At 46.4% G+C, this 19,563-nt stretch overlaps 3 protein-coding genes across 7 annotated transcripts in view; 1 reads left to right on the top strand and 2 right to left on the bottom strand.

Annotated features, from left to right (window-relative positions):
- The window catches only part of LOC144170366 (uncharacterized), an 87,130-nt gene extending 86,012 nt beyond the window's left edge, over positions 1–1,118 (bottom strand). For 4 of the 5 annotated variants that reach the window (XM_077700126.1, XM_077700132.1, XM_077700129.1 and 1 more), the window contains exons 1-2: positions 964–1,118; positions 697–853 (exon numbers count right to left, since the gene is read on the bottom strand). In XM_077700126.1, coding sequence (XP_077556252.1) covers positions 697–722 — 26 coding nt within the window. In that variant the 5' untranslated portion in view covers positions 723–853; positions 964–1,118. The remainder of the gene's footprint in view (positions 1–696; positions 854–963) is intronic. The other variant, XM_077700127.1, reaches the window with a different exon arrangement.
- Bulli (regulator of MON1-CCZ1 complex protein bulli) lies at positions 1,116–3,962 on the top strand. Its single transcript, XM_077700133.1, has one exon. The coding sequence runs from the start codon at positions 1,232–1,234 to the stop codon at positions 3,146–3,148; it is 1,917 nt and encodes a 638-aa protein (XP_077556259.1). The 5' UTR covers positions 1,116–1,231; the 3' UTR covers positions 3,149–3,962.
- Positions 3,963–4,260: 298 nt separating this feature from the next.
- LOC144170368 (NADH-quinone oxidoreductase subunit B-like) lies at positions 4,261–19,337 on the bottom strand. The gene is made up of 5 exons (XM_077700134.1): positions 19,186–19,337; positions 17,392–17,636; positions 15,576–15,755; positions 12,724–12,859; positions 4,261–4,450 (listed from the first exon to the last, which is right to left on the bottom strand). The coding sequence occupies exons 1-5, from the start codon at positions 19,196–19,198 to the stop codon at positions 4,353–4,355; spliced, it is 672 nt and encodes a 223-aa protein (XP_077556260.1). The 5' UTR covers positions 19,199–19,337; the 3' UTR covers positions 4,261–4,352.
- Positions 19,338–19,563: the final 226 nt, after the last annotated feature.

Below are 19,563 nucleotides of genomic sequence, written 5' to 3'. Positions count from 1 at the left end.
AGGGAAAAAGGTAACTGCACGGTACGTCGATTCCCCAGGCGATGAAGATCGAACGAGGCAACCGGCACCAAAGCCACCAGCGGCGGAATCGAGCAGTGTAGCGTGCCTTCCTTCGTTAGGCGAGCGAGCCACGCCAGCCGCCTGCACGGCCATTTAAACCAGCGAGCCGAGCACGAAACATGGCTCCGCCGCCAGAGATGGGGGACAACCTAGTCAGCCCTCTCACGAAGCACTACGCCGGTCGTGTTTGATGCAGACAATCACGTCGACTACGGCCGGAGCTCAAGATGTAACTCAACCTTCCAGCATGCTCAGTATGAAGTTCGTGTTTTTTGAGACGTAACAGTAAGCTCTGAACGCTCAGTCGGCGACAGGCGAGCAGAATGGTTGCCGTGGAGGCACCTCTGTGATCGGCGGCGCATTCCGCCAGCGCTCACCTGTGGGTGTAGTTTCGGGGCGACCTGTGTGTACGAAAGTTTGCCGATGCAGACGATCACGCTGAAAACTGTCTGCGATCACCGCTGTCCGGTAAGAGCGCTTTTTGCAGTAGCTAGGGGCCGCGCACGATCATCTTTTGGCGGCCATGTTTGAGCCATCGAGAGCGCGGCAGCGGTGGAGCGTGCCTGATAAAATATGCGCACACACAAAAAAACAAACAAGAAAGAGCGCCAGTAGCACTGGACGCCTTGATCTTACCCTGTAGGCGACTCTGGGTCGTACATCACGGCGTTACCGGAGGCACCACGGGCACTGGCAGCGAAGAGCTGCCGGGCAGGGCTTCGGGGGCGCGTCGACCGGAATCCTGCCCTCAGCCTTGCGGTCCTTGGGCCCTAGCCGACATTGCTGTCTGCTACTGAAAGATCAAGAGATTCACCTAATTCAGCCATCTCAGAAAGGCTAGCATGACAATAATTAAACTGACTTGACTATTATATCAACCAACGTTATCGGAAATATACATACCTATTACGTGTAATGTCGCTTTTTTCCCACGGCGGCGGACGCTCCGTGCTCTTTGCGTGTGGTAGATGTGCGTGCGTGTTTGTGTGTGTATTTTACCGTTTCGCCCTCTGGCGAAGATGATGGATGAAAAAGAAACAAAAAAAATGCCCTAAGAGAGGATGTGCTAAACTAACTGTTATTGCACATTTGTTGAGTGCACGTGGAATGTTTTGCTTTTAAAATTGTGGACGCCGCTGTGGTAGCACAAAATCTGTTTCGGAGAGCGTGTATGAGACCCAGGAAGGGCGCTGCAGTTCCCAACATCTCGCCTAGTGAGCCGTCTTCTGCAATGACAGACGAAAAAGGGTACTTTCTGGAACTCACGTCAAATCCTATCCGCTTCGAGCCTGTCAGCAAGATCGCCAACGTATTCTTTGACGATGCCAATCAGCAGGTGTTCGTCGTGCGGTCGGGCGGTGCGACGGGCGTTGTCGTCAAGGGCCCCGATGACGGCAAATCGACCGATTTCAGCATGGACGACAAGGGCGACGTTGTTTCGATCAAGTTCTCTCCCGATCTTAAAATCCTAGCCATTCAACGCAGCCAAAAGTCTGTCGAGTTTGTTAACTTTTCAGGCACGATCGACAGCGTCGAGTATTCTCAGAGCTGTAAAGGAAAGGCCACCAACATCTTGGGATTTGCCTGGACCTGTGCAAACGAAATTGTCTTCGTTACGGACCACGGCATCGAGTTGTACCAGGTCAGCTCGGAGAAGCGCACCCTGCGTGCCCTGAAAACGTACACGCTACAAGTGAATTGGTTTATCTACCAACCTGAGACATCCCTGCTTGTGCTGTCGTCGGGGCCGCTGGGGAATATCTTGCACCCGTTCCAGTTTAAACCTGGCGTCGCTACGCGGCTCCCGAAGTTCGAAGTTGATTTGCCCATCATTCCTAAGCCGCCAAAAGTCTGCCTACTCGAGCGGGACGTCACAACAGCGGTGCTCTACGGCAAGTGCGTTATCGTTGTGCTGCGACATCAGGCAAGAACGTCAGTGGGGGGCACAGGCGCCGAAATAGTAATTTACACTCTTCAGAAGGAGGCGCCGCCCAGAAAGACGGACATACTGAGGCTGGACACCAGTGGACGGTTCGCCGTCAACATAGTCGACAGTCTAGTCATCGTACACCACCAAGCGTCAAAGAAGTCGATGCTATTCGACATAAAGTTGCCAGGGTACAGCGATGGCTTTGTAACGTATCACAAACCAGTCGTTCCTCCGTCTCCGATTCGCCCCTTTAAGCTCAAGGTCTCTGTACTACCAAACAACTCGCTGGAAGAAGTCAGCTACGAACTGTACTCGCCCAACTGGGTTGTGTTTCAGCCTAACATTGTCATTGATGCCAAGATTGGCTGCCTTTGGTACGTCACGCTGACGCTGGAACCCCTCCTGGCCCATTTCGACGACAAGCGGCAGCTGGTCGACTTTCTCCTGCAGCGTTCTAACTCCAAGGATGTCCTGCTCGGCGTGTGCTGTCGCCTTCTCGACAAAGACTCCCAGCTACCCCTCGACCAAATCGCGGATGTCTTCGACAAGCTCGCTGCTAAAGAAGGCTGCGTAGAGCCGTCGGACATGTATGCGCACGTCTTCTCAAAGTTCGCCGACGAATGTGAGGACAGGTTCCACTTTGTCGTCTCCACGCTGGTCGAGTACATCAGGTCGCTGGTGCAGCATCAACTGCCGATTCCTTACTGCCACAATGAGCTGCTCATCAACGTGCTTGTACATAACCGGCGATTCAACCAGCTGCATCAGTTTCTGCAGTACCACGTTCTGACGGACTCTAAGCCGCTCGCGTGCCTCTTGCTGTCCCTCCACGCAGTGTACCCGCCAGCGACACAACTTGCCCTCGACATGCTCAAGAGGCTTGGCACGGCCAACGAAGAGATTGTGGAGGTGCTGTTGTCGCAGAAGAGGGTGCTCAGTGCCATTCGGTTTGTGCAAAACCTGGGCACGTCGGACTCCATTTCGGCACGGAAGTTTCTCGAGGCTGCGCGAGTCAGCGATGACCCCGCCATCTTTTATGCGGTGTTCAAGTTCTTTGAGCACCGCAACGAAACTCTGAGAGGTGTGCCCGAATTTGCGAAAGGAGAACACTGCGAACAGTACGTTAAGCACTTTGAGACGCTCTACAGTGAATCGTGAGTGATAATGAGCCAGTGCTTCTTTGTTAGGTCGTAAGCAGCAATGCATGAGCTTCAGTAAAATAAAGTTATTAACCGCGCGTTATATTACCCGCTGTGTGATGTTCTACTAAGACTTGGCATTTGTTAATTTCTTTTTCCCTTGAAGCTAGAACCTGCAACCGCAGTTTGCAGTACAACAGCTGCACTGACCGAGTGACTGAAATGCTCTCCTAGTTCCATGCAGTGCATAAACCGGTGTCGGCAAGAACTGCTCCCGCAAACCAGCAGTGCACGTGCACTTTTCCCTGAATGGCTAGTTCGTCGTTCTTGACGCATATGTTGTGATTCGGTCTTCCCACCAAGTGGCACAGTTAAAGGGACCACAAAGACAAAAATGCATTTGGTTCGATTGGAAGATTGGCATATCAGAATAAAAGTCCCACTAATTTTCACATATTTCAAAGCATGAAACTAGATAATGGGAAAAGATGAAATCGTGGCAATGCACCGGGTAAGTGACATCACAGGAACCATTTTTTGTGACAACTGGCCGGCGACAAAAGCTTACCACCCAATGTACATTTCTCTGCGATTGTAGTGGTGCTTCCAGCTCCATGTGATTACACCTATTGAATGCTAGCAGAGAGTTAATAAACTGATTACTCTGTTTCCAATATTTCCTAGTGATGTGACTGCTGTTGTAGTGCAGTGCAAAATTTGAAAGTCTCAGCATTTGTGGCCTTTTTCAGGGGAGAACATTGTCAAGGGCGGAGTAACTACAAGTGAGCTATCAAAGGACAGTTCTCTCAAATAAAGCAAGTATGTCTGTTGTCTTTATGGTTCCTTGTTTTTTAAGAGAGTGCATGGTTACCCCCTGAAGAACCTTTAAATGAAGTTACTAATCAAGACCATGATAAGGAGGTCAAGGGGGTAACTCCTTACCTTACACACTCGGTGGGGTTGGGGGGGAAGGCATTAGAATGGGAACCAACGAGCAAAACAAGTGCGGGCTTTCTTGACACCGGAAGTGTTGAGACAGCGGCATTCAATTCCCAAACATGTCATCTGCCACTGTGCGAAGCATTTGCCACAAATGTGGTGTCGAGAGCAAAGCAAACAGAATGGTGAAGATGCAGTTTTTTTCCTGTTTTTTCAGGCAGGTTTATTACATTTCCTAGAAGGGGCAAGTACATTTACACTCCTACACGGGCAGCAGCAGGACGCTACTTCCTGTACCACATTTGAGTCATGTTCATCCGCTTGATCTTCCTCTGCAGCTGCAGAATGCCGTACATGAGGGCCTCGGCAGTAGGGGGGCAGCCTGAAACGGGAACCACACCTCTTAGCACCTTTGTTGTGACAATCAGCCGATAAGGATTCCTGCTTGGGCAGCATTTACACCAACGGTCTATCTTTAGTTTTCTTTTTTTTTGTTCTTCCAGGTGTACTATTTTTGACACACATTACTTTTCACTTATACGACATCTTTACTGAGCACCAGTTTGGTACAGGGAATGCTATAGTATAGCGTATGTAATTTTTTGAGGACCTCGTGAAAGCCTCTTAATTTACACAATGAGAATTACAGTGGAAAATTAACTGTGCAAAATGGAAGATGGAACAAGAAAGTGGCGATGAGCGCTGGTGTTCCCATACCAATGAGCCCAATTTGGCATCCTTCTGTTGAGAATCACAACTTCCAGTAACCGGCATTGCATGATGCACTAGTGCTAAACTTTAAAGAAGTACTGACATAAATTTCAAAGCTTAGATGACTACGTAAAAAGCTTCTTCTGTGTATGGAGATACACCCCCAGGAAGTTTCAACAGCGACCGCTCAGTGTTCACTATAACATATTTTAAATGAATTTTAAACTTTGCATGCACGAGAAAGCTAAGAACAGATGCCCTTTCGACATCGGCATCAGCATGACGCATTGAGTGCCGCACCATGTGCCGCGACCAAAGTGCCTCCGTCAGGGCTTCCGTGACGCAGCCAAAGCACTGGCTGCTGTTGACACGTGCTACTCAGCCTTGTGTACCATGTCACAGTGTTCATGTCGTCAAACGCGAAACTGAAGCAAATAAACGAAGCTGTAAATAATTATTGAGACTGCGGGCGACCATTTAAGGTGCCATTCTATGATTACTGGGCTGGTAGGCACCCATAGCAGCTCTGACTATCGGGCTCACAACTGTGCCCCAATCTGAAAGGAATGTTAACAAGTACCCTAACTTGTGCAAATAATGTGCAAAAATGTCTTGCGTACGATTATACGAGCATCGAAATTTTGTATGACTATTAGATTAAGAGCTAGAAAGCATTTGCGAAAAAGTTGGCTTTGCCACTGAATTCTGTTAACAAGCCACAAAACAAATCTTGACAGATGAGTCATATGCAACTTGTCTGTTATATTACTACATTACACATGACATTGAGACGTGGCAGATATTCCTTTGGACCTGGGGCCTGAGCTAGTCTTTGTACCTGGCTAGACACCAGTGCACAAATGAAGTAATTGAAATATGCTGTAGTTCTTATGGTAATTTTTGCATTTTACTCTAATACACCACACTACCTTTCCACAAATATATCGGAGGAAAAAAAGAAAGTCAGCAAGCATGTCTCCCCCCCTCCCAAAGAATGTAGTCTGACTGCAAGGGGATTAAAATGGTTGAACGAGGCCCCATTTGTTGTGGTCAGCTTGGCTGAATGCATAGAAGCTGAGCCCCACTTTTCTAAAATAGAACTTGAAATCATGGTTGCACACATAAGTCAGCCACAGCAATAAATTTTTTAACATCCAGTTTTCCACCTTTACTCGGACCTGGAGCAACGATACATGGAACAAAGCAGCCAAAACTAGAAGCACTTTATTAATGTGCACATGAAATAAAATCAAGTGATACGTGTACTATAAAACAATTATCAAGAAAGGGGGGGGGGGCAATCACATGAAATGAGAGAGAGAGAGAGAGAGAGAGAGAGAGAGAGAGAGAGAGAGAGAGAGAGAGAGAGAGAGAGAGAGAGAGAGAGAGAGAGAGAGAGAGAGAGAGAGAGAGAGAGAGAGAGAGAGAGAGAGAGAGAGAGAGAGAGAGAGAGCATGACACTTTGGCATTTCCTAAATAAACCTAAATACTGCTTCATGGTCACTGAAAAAGGCAGTTATGCTGACTTCCTCACCCTTCCAAAAGATCATATCAATACATATTCCACATCACACAGTCGGCTCATTAGGATCACATGCCATAGTCTAAAAGACACTATGAAATCTGTTGGTCTCCACTTCCATTATGGCGTGGGCAGGGCACCACAAAAATGAGGCGCACAGTTGGATTTTTATGTGTTGCCATTAAGGGAACTGGAATTATTGAAAACATCTAATTTTGAAAGCTGTTTATACACCCTTTCATAGTAGAAGCAGCTTGCACCACAGCAGCCAAACCTCTATGGGAATAAAAGAGTGGCTGAAAATGCCAAAAATATGTTGCTTTATGCTAAGTAAAAAAGTCTTGAGATGGCAAACGAATGGACAAAGTCAAAAGTCGGCTAGAAGTTACCCAAGGCCCGCGTGACTCGGTCTGCAGTCAGTCATAGGTCCGCGTGAATGGGACGGACCTATGACTGACAAGGCAGCCACTTAACCCTTAGCAATTGTTTTTACACTAGTGCATGGAAGCTTTACAGGTATTGTGTTCTGAGGGAAGACAAAAAATGAATGCAATGAACCCATTTCCAAATCCTCAAAGTGTTCATCACAGACAGGTTGTATTATGTCAAACGTATCAACAATTCAACACACGATATACAGCATTCTTTTTTTAAAGGTGTTAAAAGCTGGAAAAAGATGCTAGAACCACACAGCTTCCTCGTCAACTATCAAATACATATGCCTTCTTTACCAGTTATCAACTTCGTCATTCTTGTTCTATAATGTGGCAGTGAATACATCATGATCAGTAGGTCCTGTATCAGATATTCCAATAAAAATACACCAGAAATAACTGAAATTTCATGCAATTAGCAATAAGAGTACTTGCTTGTCAAACAAGAGAGGGATTATGGGGTATATTGCACATACTAGTGTAATGGCCGCACCTGTGTGAAAGCAGAACCCACAACTTTGTCCAAAAAATTCACCAAATAGATATGAAAAAATTACCCATGTAGCCACACCTTTGATTTTTTTCTAAAGAGTTGGCAGTTCTATCCAATGTGAGGTTAAAATTCCAATTTCAATTTCAATATTCAGATATATAAGGCAGCCGTGTAAAGTTTTCGGCACTTGCAGGTAACAAAAACACAGCCTCGGACATTTAATGACTGTCTCTGAGACGATCCCGTTGCTGTTCTGTGGGGTGTCACCAATTATGTATTACTGCCGCCAGTAGATGATGTGCTATGGGAATAGCCAAGATTAGCCAGCACCACCCCGTCAGTGCTCTTGTTCTTTCTCGCCTGCCTATCACATGCAATCTCGAAATTGGAGCATTGCATGCTGATTTTATCTTTGTTCCTGCATTTTTGCCACCATTATTGCGTTTGGATGAGGAAATATATGAGCTATACCGCCTGCTTTAAACTGAAAGTGATGGACTGCACCAAAGAATATGGAAAAAGAGTGGCTAGTTGGAAGCTTGACGTCGATGAAACAATCTGTGCGATGATTAGTGCTCCCAAGAAGACGCATCCACAAAAACAAATGCATAGAGGTTCACTTTCCAGGAAGGCTTGCTTCTCCAGTACGTGAAAAAGACACAGAGCAACTGCTATGCAGGTTCGATGAACATGCAGCGCAGGAAGGCACTCAACATCGCACAAAAAAAAAGGGATTCCGACGACGGCTTTTAAAGCCGGCAATGGATGGATACCGCATTTAATGAAGCAGAAGAACCCGTGCCTCTACCGACACAGAGCCAATGTCTGCCAGAGGAGCATGGAGAGAAGCTGCTCTCATTTTAAAGTTCATACCAGTCAAATCTCGCTACAACAAAACTGACAGGATGTGCAAAAAAATTCATTAAAGCAGAAGTTTGTTGAGGTTAAATCTGCCCCAACATACCACAAAAGGGCAAGAAAAATTCCCCTCTACATTATTTGCATCATTGTCAGCATGAAGCAATCTTTAGAAATAGGAGTGATGCTATTACGTCATGTTTATTCAGATAACAAATGTACCACTGGTTTCCAAACTGCTTTTTACTGCACGTAAAGAGCGCATTACTGAGAAAAAATGCAGTTGCAAAACATTGCTGTGCAACAAGGAACATCTACCGAGCTGATTACTTGCAGATAGCTGCTAGTTCACTTGAAGCCCTCTTCTCACTTGTGGCAGGAGCCCCACCCCTTATCTTATCGTCTGACTGGGTACAGCGACATCTGAGGCAAGTGCATGCTTCCTTTTATCACAAGTGCGCGCTCACGATAAAAGTTAGGATGATGCGGTTTAACCCTTTGCAGTCTGGAACTTTTACTCCCTTTCCGGCCGTTTCAGTCCGCAACCATTTTGGCAGCTTCTGGCGCCGCGAAGAAAAACGCAAACTCTGCCAGAAAAATTCGCAGGATAATTATTTTTTCCCTTGCATTCTACTTGCAACTCTTTTACCGATATTTGAGCGGAGTGTGAAATTGTTCGAAGCATTCTCCTGGGTGCAGACCAGAGTTGTTACTGCAGGTTTTGCAGAAGATTAGTTTCCCTCCTGCCCTCCTTTTCTTTTTCTATCGCTGCAAAGAGCGAGTCCTTGCTGCTTCCGCGTAAGAGCTTGTAAATAACATGGCTCGTCTCAAACAGCCTTTCTTCACACTTCATACATGCAGACGGGATCCACTTTTTGGTTCGAGCCCGCAGATCACCCACCAGCTGCTGGATAAGGTTGTGGCGGTACTGCAGGTTTAGCTGCTCTTTCTCTGCATAATTCTGCAGCTGTGTGTGCCTCCAAATAAAACTATTGACAATGGAAACCTCTGGATGCCAGGAAAAAAATCCTTTGCCCTCTATTCACTGTCTTTCGATAAAATGCATAACTCACAGAGTAATGATCTGCCTGATGCTGTCTCCACCGCTGTAGTCGTCTTCGTCAATTGCTTTTGTTGAATCACTGCCATCACTACCTGATGGAGGCACATTATTATCTTCCTCACTGAAGTCATCATCACTTTCACCAAGTGAACCACCGTAGAATGCCCGTGATGAGAAAGCGACCATGCTTCTCAGCAAACAGTGCACACGTGAAAATGCTCCGGAATCCAGAAGGCCCGTGCTGAACATTGTGCTGCACCCTAGTGCAAAATCAAGAAAACTTCAACAAAGTTCCCTGATCCCTCAAGAGATGGTGCATCATGTTCACAAAGAATGGGCACATGCCGCAGTGGAAAAAACAGTGAAATTAAACTTTCAATACCCACGTTGGGAATATCCCGATGACGGACCGCTACGGCTGTTTTCCGTCCCCGACAACGAACTGCAAAATGTTAAAGACTATACAGGGAAATATTACTTTTTATTTTGAAGAACGGTAGAAGGAAAACTACAATGAACGCTGCTCAGAACGCATGAATCACTGCACAGCACCAGCAGCGCTCATTCGCCTGATTTAAACTGGATACGGATTGGCTGTAGGGCCCGTGCCTCATGTAATGACAGCCAGCCACATTGTTATCGCTCCCAAACATTGGCATCCGTCTACGAGTTTGTTTTTGTTACTGGGTGATGGTGTAAGCGCACGTTTTCAGTGGAACTAAGTGCTCCGAATGTATAAAAGGTTACAGATAGCTGGCGTTATGCTTATTTTATTGGAGGATAAATATTCATGCCCTGACCCCATTCAGTGAAAACTTCGTTGAGGACTTTGTTGCATTGACTTCTATAGCTAGCTGAAGGGGAATTGGAAATATTTCATTGAAGCGGAAATTTGGTTGGAGTTCGTTGTTGCGGGGTTCGACTGTATCAAGAAGCACAGACAGCATGGGTACGTGCTCTCTCAGATAGTAAACGCTGATCAAACCCTAATTCGGATTGATGCACCTAGTAACGGGACAGTAGAGGCAAAGGAAAAGAGAGTGTCCATGTTCACATAACGAAGGCCAAGACAAAGTGATGCACAGTCATGCTTTGCATTACTGCAGATGGACATAAACTCCTGCTTTACGTTGTCTTCAAGATAAAATGTGTGCACGTGGAGTGATTTCTTGATGGCATCTTCATTTGGGCACAAGACAACGGTTGGATGATGGATTTGCTGGTACAAGGCTGGTTAACAAGCATGCGGGAAAAGTGACCATGTGCAAATCTCTTGGCACACGTTCTTCACTTGTCCTGAATAGCTTCAGGGGATGCCTGACAGAAAGCATGCTGCAGCAGCAGCTCCACGCGGGTGAAATGGACTTCATACCTGGAGCCATGACTGCAAACTTCAGCGATTGCACGCCTCCACAAACGAACCCTTAAAGTGTGGATTCCAGCATGGGAACACCGAGGGGATGGCGTCGACCATCCACCAAAAAGCATTGACCAATCGGCGGAAGGGGACATCTCTTGTGAGTGTGTGCCATTGAATTCTGAAAGCGTTAGATGCCATTTCCTTTACGACCGTAAGAAAAGCTCCAAGGTGGCGGGGATATCAAACAAGCCTGATGGTACAGAGATTGACCTCATGTGGGACAAAGGCAAGTCTGAGAAAACAACTTATTTGGAGGAGAAAGAGGACTGGACTAGAGAGATGTTTACGTCTTTTCTGCAAGGCTGGGCAGCACTCTACTGGAGTTTTGTGCCATGTGCTACATCTACCGACTAGCTTCAACCTTGGTACAAGGCTTTGACGGCCTTTGCTGCCTTGCGTGCCTGCTGAACCAGACCAATGTGGCCTTCACAGCGGTCGCTCGCCAGCACCGCATCCCATTGCTTCACATTAGAGTTTTTGTATTTAGGGACAGCTGTTGTGTTTTAGCATTTCCATGTGGTGTGGTAGAGGGTGGATTTCTTATTGCACACTGTGCATGCGTCGGCATATTGAGTTGAGTAAATTTTGCTCAGTATGCATACCTGCTAACGTGGGGACCTCGGAAATCAGGGGACTGGGCGTGAGGGGTGGGGTTGCAGCATACATGACCTGTCTAGCTTACGAGATCAGCCTTGTTTTCAAGGCTGCAATGTCAAAACCAAGTGAATTCAAAGTGACATTGCTGTTGACGAAGAAATTATCCATGTTCCCATGCTTCTCAGCGGCACGAACAAAGTTCCGGTGCTTCTTCGTTGCAAATGCAGTTTTACATCGCTTTTCCCAGCGTACACCACGCTCATGTTGCACGCACAAGACGTGCAAAATTTGGAGTGCTCAACTTTTCAGGGTAGCTCTGAACACGGAAATTCTGTAGTACATATCAGACCTTAATAAAAACTGCAAATACTTCTTCGGCCTTGACAATATGGCGGAGCCATAAAAATAGGCGTACATGCTCGCTGAACTCAAATGGTTTCGATACGACTTTCGCTGACTTTGGCTGGCTACCTAACTCATGATGGCAATAATGATGCAAGGGCGTCGCTTTACGTTTTCTTTTCTTTTTTTTTTTTTTTTTTTTTTTTTTTTTTTGCGGCGCAGTTGGGGCACTTTCTTGGGAGATTTATGACCATTCCCGTACAATCAGGAGGATAGGTAAAAAATCTGGAATCTCCCAGACAAATCGAGAGAGTTGGCAGGTATGAGCATGTTTGCGTTTGGAAACGTGCCTGTCTGCAGCTTTCTCAAGTCAGTGGCTTCTGCCCTCATCAGGGATTCTTGTGGCAGAGAATATCTTTTCCTGATACCACAGTAATGGCAGTGTGGCTGGAGTATTCCACAGGGACTGGGGTGGGTTTCTCGATGTCGGAATCATCGGCGGCTTGGTTTGTAATATAGCCTTGAGCGACCCTGTCCATCTCTACGTTCCCTGCTATGCCTGGATGTGCCGGGGCCCACAGGATCCTGTGTTGGATCTTAGGTGCGTGCTCAGAGTGTTGGAGTACATTGCTGCCTTTAGCTTCGAGAAGTACATGGATTGTGCAGTGGCTTACTCGTCCATTCAGAAAATGTCTACAGGCCTCTTGCGAGTTGGAAATGATTGCAAGTGCAAGTGGCCTGTCCTTCCACCGCTGCTAGAGTGACAGCTAGCTTGTAGGCTTCTATCACGGTACAGTGACGCGGCAAGGCACTGCTGATATGTCCAACACTACAGCCACCCTGCGTCCTTTCTTTGGATCTTGTGTGGCTGCGTCCACATACACTGTGTTGTTCTTGGAGGAGAACGTGCAACGTATGAAGTCCGCTCATGCTTGGCATCTCCCTTGATGGAGGTTGAGGTCCATGTTTTTAGGTATTGGAGTCACATGGAACTTCCGGCGGATTTGAAAAGGGTTAACGGAAAACATTTTTGAAATCGATTGACCTTGACACTTTCTTTTTCTGCTCCCGTAAATGTTCACAAAAATAAAAGTGTTATTTTCTTCGATTTTCACTCGAAATCTCGGGGAAACAAAGAAAGTGCGTGGCCATTACACAGGTATAGTATATGGTGGTATCACACAGCAGACTCCTCTGTCCTCCCTGGCAGCCTACCTGGGACGTAGATGTCCACGGGGATGATGCGGTCACAGCCGCGGACCACGGAGTAGGAGTAGTGGTAGTACCCCCCACCATTGGCGCAGCTCCCCATGGAGATGACCCACCGGGGCTCCAACATCTGGTCGTACACCTGCAGTGAACAGGAACCGCTTAGCCAGCAGTCAAGGCTTCACAAAGAATGGAATAGCAATGCAAACAAGCAGTGCAGCTAAGGATGTAATACAAGCTATTAATGTTAACTAAATTTAAACATGAATAAAGGCCTGCAGCCAAATAGCACACAACATGGCTGCCTCTGGTTTCCATCACAGACTCACAAGCTGTTGATTGATTGTGTAATACAGGCTATTAATGTTAACTAAATTTAAACATGAATAAACGCCTGCAGCCAAATATCACACAGCATGGCTGCCTCTGGTTTCCATCACAGACTCACAAGCTGTTGATTGATTGTGTAATACAAGCTATTAATGTTAACTAAATTTAAACATGAATAAACGCCTGGAGCCAAATATCACACAACATGGCTGCCTCTGGTTTCCATCACAGACTCACAAGCTGTTGATTGATTGTGTAATACAGGCTATTAATGTTAACTAAATTTAAACATGAATAAACGCCTGCAGCCAAATATCACACAGCATGGCTGCCTCTGGTTTCCATCACAGACTCACAAGCTGTTGATTGATTGTGTAATACAAGCTATTAATGTTAACTAAATTTAAACATGAATAAACGCCTGGAGCCAAATATCACACAGCATGGCTGCCTCTGGTTTCCATCACAGACTCACAAGCTGTTGATTGATTGATTGATTGTGGGGTTTAACGCGTTGACACTGCACGGGCGATGGGGCGCGCCGTAGTGGAGGGCTCGGGATTAGTTTTGACCACCTGGGGAGCTTTAAGAGCGCCGAAATCTCGAACACACAGCAGTTATCACTTTTCCCCTCCACCAGAAAAAGCAGCCACCGCGGTTGGGAATCGAACCCGCGTCCTTGGGCACTCACAAGCTGTGGCCAAGTGATGATGTTAAACACAAGATTTTGCTAAATATAGTAACATGTTCGTTATACTTTAGATATGACCCCGCAAAGTGAAGAATTACAGAAGCATTTTGTTTCAACTTTTTTTAGTACAGTCGGACACGGATATATCGAATTATTGTCTATATCGAACTGTCTGAACATCCCCTTGGAAACCCCTTGCAAAAGTATAGCGCTGTTGTACGCGTATATCGAACTCTCGATCACGGACACATTCGATATATCGAACGCTGCGCCCCAACTGCCCCTGCAAGTACGCTTCTCCTGATGCGATGGATGTGATGATGATGGCGACTTCTCCTGCCGCGTTCGGTTCCTGGCATGTTTTCTGCATGCTCTAGCGGTTTTCAGTGGTTGATCGCGCAGGGGGCCCATGTGGCATGTTACGTGTTTTTGTCCACAGCCCACGTTTCGGAGCCATGGTCACGAAAAAGCGGAAGACTTTGGATTTGTTAACTTATGACGCAGAAAATGAAGCAAGCGAAGCTTACAGATTTTGTTGTTTGTGCTAAGTTGTCGTTATCGTAGCGGTGTGGCTTTAAATTTACCGGGCTATGAGGAAAAAATCGTTAAGGTACCACTTCTAGCGACTTTGAAAAGCTCTCAGTGATGTGCGGAGCTTTCAGATACGCTTCAGATAGTCATATTTCATATTTCGAATTATGGATATATCGAACTATTTTATGATCCCCTTGGAGTTCGATATATCCGTGTTCGACTGTATTTGTTTGTTTACTGCCATGTGTTTGAATGAGTGTGCACTGTGGTTTCAGTATAGCCACACATGATGCCTCTTCTGAGAGGAACAGCTCAAACAATGATTACTGATTTTTTAGAAGTTGGATCTGCACTAATAAAAACGTCACCCAAGGGGCACATGCTTAATGAAAAAATTTAACCCTGAAAGGTTTAAAAAATCTTTTACACTTCACTCAACAAGGTACATATACTGTAATCCCTGTGTAAGCTCAGCGTTACAATCGTAGACTTCTATGAATATATATATATATATTTGCTGAATTTTAGCGCCGTTGCTTAGCTTGCCCAACTAAGCAGAAAAGCTCCCCTGCTGAATTCAACTGAAGAAACAGTGATTGGACATTACATACCTCTATTTAAATGGAATGAACACACATTTACGTAAAAAAAAAAAAAACACGAGGGAAACCCTCTTGTTAAGGCCTGAGGTCACAGCTGAGAGTAGGGAACTGGGACGGGAAAGAATACCATAGGTAGAAGAAAATTATGGTGCGAAAGAAAGCCAACTGAAAGCAGTCCTGAATGTTTGCTTTTCTGACAAGGTATAGCACAGTGTCAAGCAGGTGCTTTCTGTGATGTAGAGCTCCCAGTGGATGGACTCACAACTCACAGTATGCTCGTTGTAGCAGGCCAAGTGTCCTCAGGCAGCCTTCTCAGTAAGCACTGATTGCTGAACACTAAAACAGGAAGTGTCGCACACTGCCTATTGCCCCAGAAGCCTCCATGCAGTTACAAAAGTAAAATTTAAAGTGCCTAAACCATTAACCTGAAAGAGGCAAAATATTTTTTCCTTACAGCTTTTACTTGATTAGCTCTAAAAAAATAGCCTGTCACGCAATCCGAAAGAGTGGTGTACTGCTCAATACTTCACGGGCTTAGGGTTGTGTTGCTTTTGGTCAGATTCCACTACTGGACGCCTTGTAGCCCAGATGTAGCCGCAATCCACTGAACACCAATTTGTGGCTATTTTACTTTTTTTTATACATTTGCATTACACTCCTGTGGTAATGCTGAACATGCAAAAAGAAAAGGGGCCCTTCACCTTTCTCAGTGCAGGGGCCATTTTGTTTGTGACTGTGCCAGCAACGATGATGACATCAGCTTGGCGGGGACTCGCGCGGAACACGACTCCGTAGCGGTCCATGTCGTAGCGGGGGGCAGCGATGTGCATCATTTCCACCGCACAGCAGGCCAGGCCGAACGTTAGGGGCCAGAGGGAAGTCTGCACCAGGAACAACGGTCAACCAGTCCATTTCTGCTTACGCTGCAAGCTCACAGCAAAATATAATCGTGTTTCAATAAACAGGAACAATGTGCACTTTTTCTATTCAGCTTTTCTTTTTCACTTATCAGTCAAATACTCACGCTAAGAGCCAAGAAAAAAGAAAAAGAACAAGGACAGAAAGTAAAACACAAAATAAGCTGAGATGCGCCTGTTTGCACTTGTCTGAGTTCTTCAGTCCGTCTGCAGTTCTTTCGTTTTACAGTAGTAACGCAGCAGTTAATAACTTTTGACTAGCCCTGCTTTCAAAGCTAGCAATACATCATATGCCCTTACAATTTGTAAGTTACTCAGATAGCAGAAACAAGAGGTTCAGTGGAGTCAGAGTGAAAGTAAACTGTGCAAATGTTTCTAAGCAACTTTATCTGTGTGTGTACGAGATTTCGGCGCACGATAAAGATCCCCAGGTGGTCAAAATTAATCCGGAGCCCTCCACTACGGCGCGCCTCATCGCCTGCGTTGCGTCGGCGCGTTAAACCCCACAATCAATCATCAATCAACTTTATCTGTGATATTCCAGGTGTAGGCATATTGTACTTGAAAATATGAGGGCTACAAAAAAACAGCAATATCTGTGGCCTCCTCCCATTCACGATAGTTTCAAAGCAGAGTTTCTCGAAAGCAGCAGCAGCAAAGCAGCAGGTGACCTCCCACTAGAATTCATCCATCACTCATGCACTGCGGCTTTTGCAGTGTTGTACCCCTAAAATATCACAGCTAATTCCCTCATGATGATTTGCAACTTTTAGCAGATGATAACTACTGAATTATCTGAAGTTGTTACAAAACTCGATCACGACCATCACCTGCAACCATGAACCCGCCTTCTTTGCTACGATGAGGTGACAGAAGATGTGAACACAATGTAACAGATTGCTAACAACTGCAGCCGTCAAAGTGCTGGTTGAGAACTCTTAAGGTACGAGTATGCTGGCATGAGTTCCATATTGTCACACCTTTATCACATAAATAAATTTACAGGCAATGTATTCCCTCGCACCTTATACAAACTAAAATTATTCTCCGCAGCTGCTCATTACGTGATGTAATAAAACTTCCCCAGAAATCTGCCCCTCACTCAATTCCTTGTTGCCAAGAATGTCACCTCCCAAAACAAAAATAATGCTGCAACAGTCACCGCTGTCTTTAACTATGGGACCCTCGTCTGTATCAAATTATTTCTGTACAATTTCTTCTGTAAACACTAATAAACTAAAACTTAAAACAGAAAATAACACCCCATTCTTTTCTTGCGAAGTTCAAAGCAACTTTCCAGAAGCAGCAGCCCCGAGTCTCATAGTAAGTGTTTTACTGACTCATCTTCACAGCGCAAAAATAACAGGACAAAGGGGAGGAAAACACTGGACAAGCACTGGATTCTGCGCTTGTCCAGTGTTTTCCTTCTTTCTGTCCCGTTATTTTTGCGCTGTGAAGATGAATCTGCACCAGCTAGCTGGGTTTTTCACGCTACTTCAGGTGTTCTACTGGCCCATAGAGCATGTAGCTTTTGCAAATGTGTATTCCTTTCTCTTTTTCTTTGAAGTGAGGTGACGCATAGTGTTGGTATGCCAATTACCTTCCTGCCCCAGGCCAGAATGTCGTCGGCACGGGCAAGGGCAAACTCCACAGCATTTGACGTCTTAAAGGGTGAGTAGGGCCTCCAAGGCTCTGACACCTCGCCCGGCTGGGAAGGGGCCGGGTCCGTGGAGGAGCTCTTAGAAGCGCTCGACCGCATCTGCAGAGCCACTGCCGTGCTGCGGCACTGCGGCCCCAGGATACGCTGCAGGACTGAAGTCGCCATGCGTCCCGACGCCCAGATGGCTGCACCATGGCATGCCCTCATCAGCATTGCACCGAGAACAAGACGTAGTGCATCGCTTGCACAGTAGTAGAAGCAGAGTGGGTCGCGGGTTCGATTCTTGGCTGCGACGGCCGCTTTTCTGATGGAGGCGAAAAGCAAAAACGCCCTTGTGTACGAGATTTTGGCGCACGTTAAAGATCCCCAGGTGGTCAAAATTAATCCGGAGCCCTCTACTACGCTGCGCCTCATCGCCTGCGTTGCGTCGGCGTGTTAAACCATACAATCAATCAATCGAAGCAGAGTGTAACACGCTTGGAGATGCCAACCTTGAATGCCCGCGCAGGGCTCACAGAAGTAAAAAGACGCGTGTGCAGTGGCAACTTTTATGCTGAACATGCCTGTCTTATGCAGCCGTAATCAATATCACTTTTCATTGTGAAATTTCTTTACAAAACATTTCACCTCTATTAAACCACATATTAGAAGCAGGCAAGAATGAAAGACGCAGTAAAGACCTAGGACAGAACAATGACGAAAGGACGTTAAACCAGACTTTTCTTCGTTGCTCGCAGTGAGTTACCACTTTTAGTAACGTGTGTAACTGACACTTCAATTGGAGCAAGGCCTCCTGGTGTTCGCTAGAGTGGGCGACACCAGATTGAGGCATAAGCTACTCGAACACACATGTGTAGTCGCAAAGCAAGTTGAGTACTGCGGATTAGTGGTTATTCACGAATCGCTGACACGAGAGATAAGAATACAGGATACAGAATCAAAACAATTGATAGCAGTCCAAACGGGCAACTTCAGTGTATATGCGCAGTGCCGGCTGTGGGGCGTATCATCTTTTAGGAGAGCGGTGAAGCGCAATTGCCAGTACTCCTACAAACACAGCGTGATTTCTGAAATATAGGTCGATAATGCTCAGCAGGCGAGCAAGTTATGTGTTCAGTACGCTCACTGCCAATAGAGCCCAACGCTCCGTTGAGACAGCAAGCTATCTTCATTTAGTCATCGCTTGCGTAATTAAGAAATAGCACATGAAAAAGTCAAGCGCCCTGGCACACGTACGCATCAAGTCAACTGCGATGCGACAGCTTATTCTCGCTGTTGGAAAACACGCACCTACTCTGGGCATGCAACCGTTGCCATTCTAGAAACGCCAGTAGCCTGTTGGCAACAAAACGTACTGCGAGTTCACAGATGCTACTTGGAATGGCTAAAAACACTAAAAACGATGCATCGAAACGACCCAGGTCAACCCCTACTAAAGCTCACGCATCCTAAGAGCATGCAGCACACGTACGGCGATCCGTACAATATCGAAAAACAATTTAGCGACATGTCAGCATGCTGGCATACGAAAGGAATTGCGTGTTGCTGTCCTACTACGTCTTGGCCCACACTCGGTATGCAAGGCACTGAAAACGATCAACCATGCCACCAGTACTTCGGGTGTGCAAAGACGATACGCTGATGGATAATCACATGGTATCAGCTGTATCGTGCTCCTTTCATTGCAAGGAACAAAAATTTAAAGCAAGAAGCAAATGAAAGTTTGAAATTTACCTTGGCTCCCCATCCTCGCAAACGCTACAAATACCCTTCAGGCAGCAGCCGAAAGTCGACAAAAAACTTGCATTGGATTTGACTGGATTTTGGCTGCACACGCGGAATAATCCACGAAATCGAAACCGGCCGACTTCTCATGGGTTCACGGGCATGGCGTGGGCGGCGTGGGTACACGGCCTCCGCGATCGGCTGCCGGCGGCGCGCCGTTGCTCCGGCCGTCCCATTCGGCGCGTCCCCCAGCAAAAAAATGTAATGCGGCTCACTCCGCAACGTGCCGCGAGGTGGCGGTGTTAGCCGATGGTTCGGCCGCTCGCACCGGCTCTTCTGAATGGCTTAACGGAGATTGCGCGGCTGGGTGTCTTCGCTGTCGTAATT

This window comes from Haemaphysalis longicornis, unplaced genomic scaffold (assembly GCF_048455015.1).
Source record: "Haemaphysalis longicornis isolate Haplotype H1 unplaced genomic scaffold, Haemaphysalis longicornis Haplotype H1 scaffold_2, whole genome shotgun sequence".
Lineage (NCBI taxonomy): Eukaryota > Metazoa > Arthropoda > Arachnida > Ixodida > Ixodidae > Haemaphysalis > Haemaphysalis longicornis.
The sequence above is the reverse complement of the archived record's forward strand: the minus strand, read 5'-3'. Positions and strand labels throughout refer to the sequence as shown.

Coding starts and splice junctions, on each gene's coding strand:
- Bulli (XM_077700133.1), top strand. CDS start 1,232: ATGAGACCCAGGAAGGGCGCTGCAGTTCCCAACATCTCGCCTAGTGAG.
- LOC144170368 (XM_077700134.1), bottom strand. Junction 12,860..15,575: donor TGGCCCCTGCACTGAGAAAG/GTGAAGGGCCCC, acceptor TGTTCACTGCAG/GTGTACGACCAGATGTTGGA. Junction 4,451..12,723: donor CGTGGACATCTACGTCCCAG/GTAGGCTGCCAG, acceptor TTCCCGTTTCAG/GCTGCCCCCCTACTGCCGAG.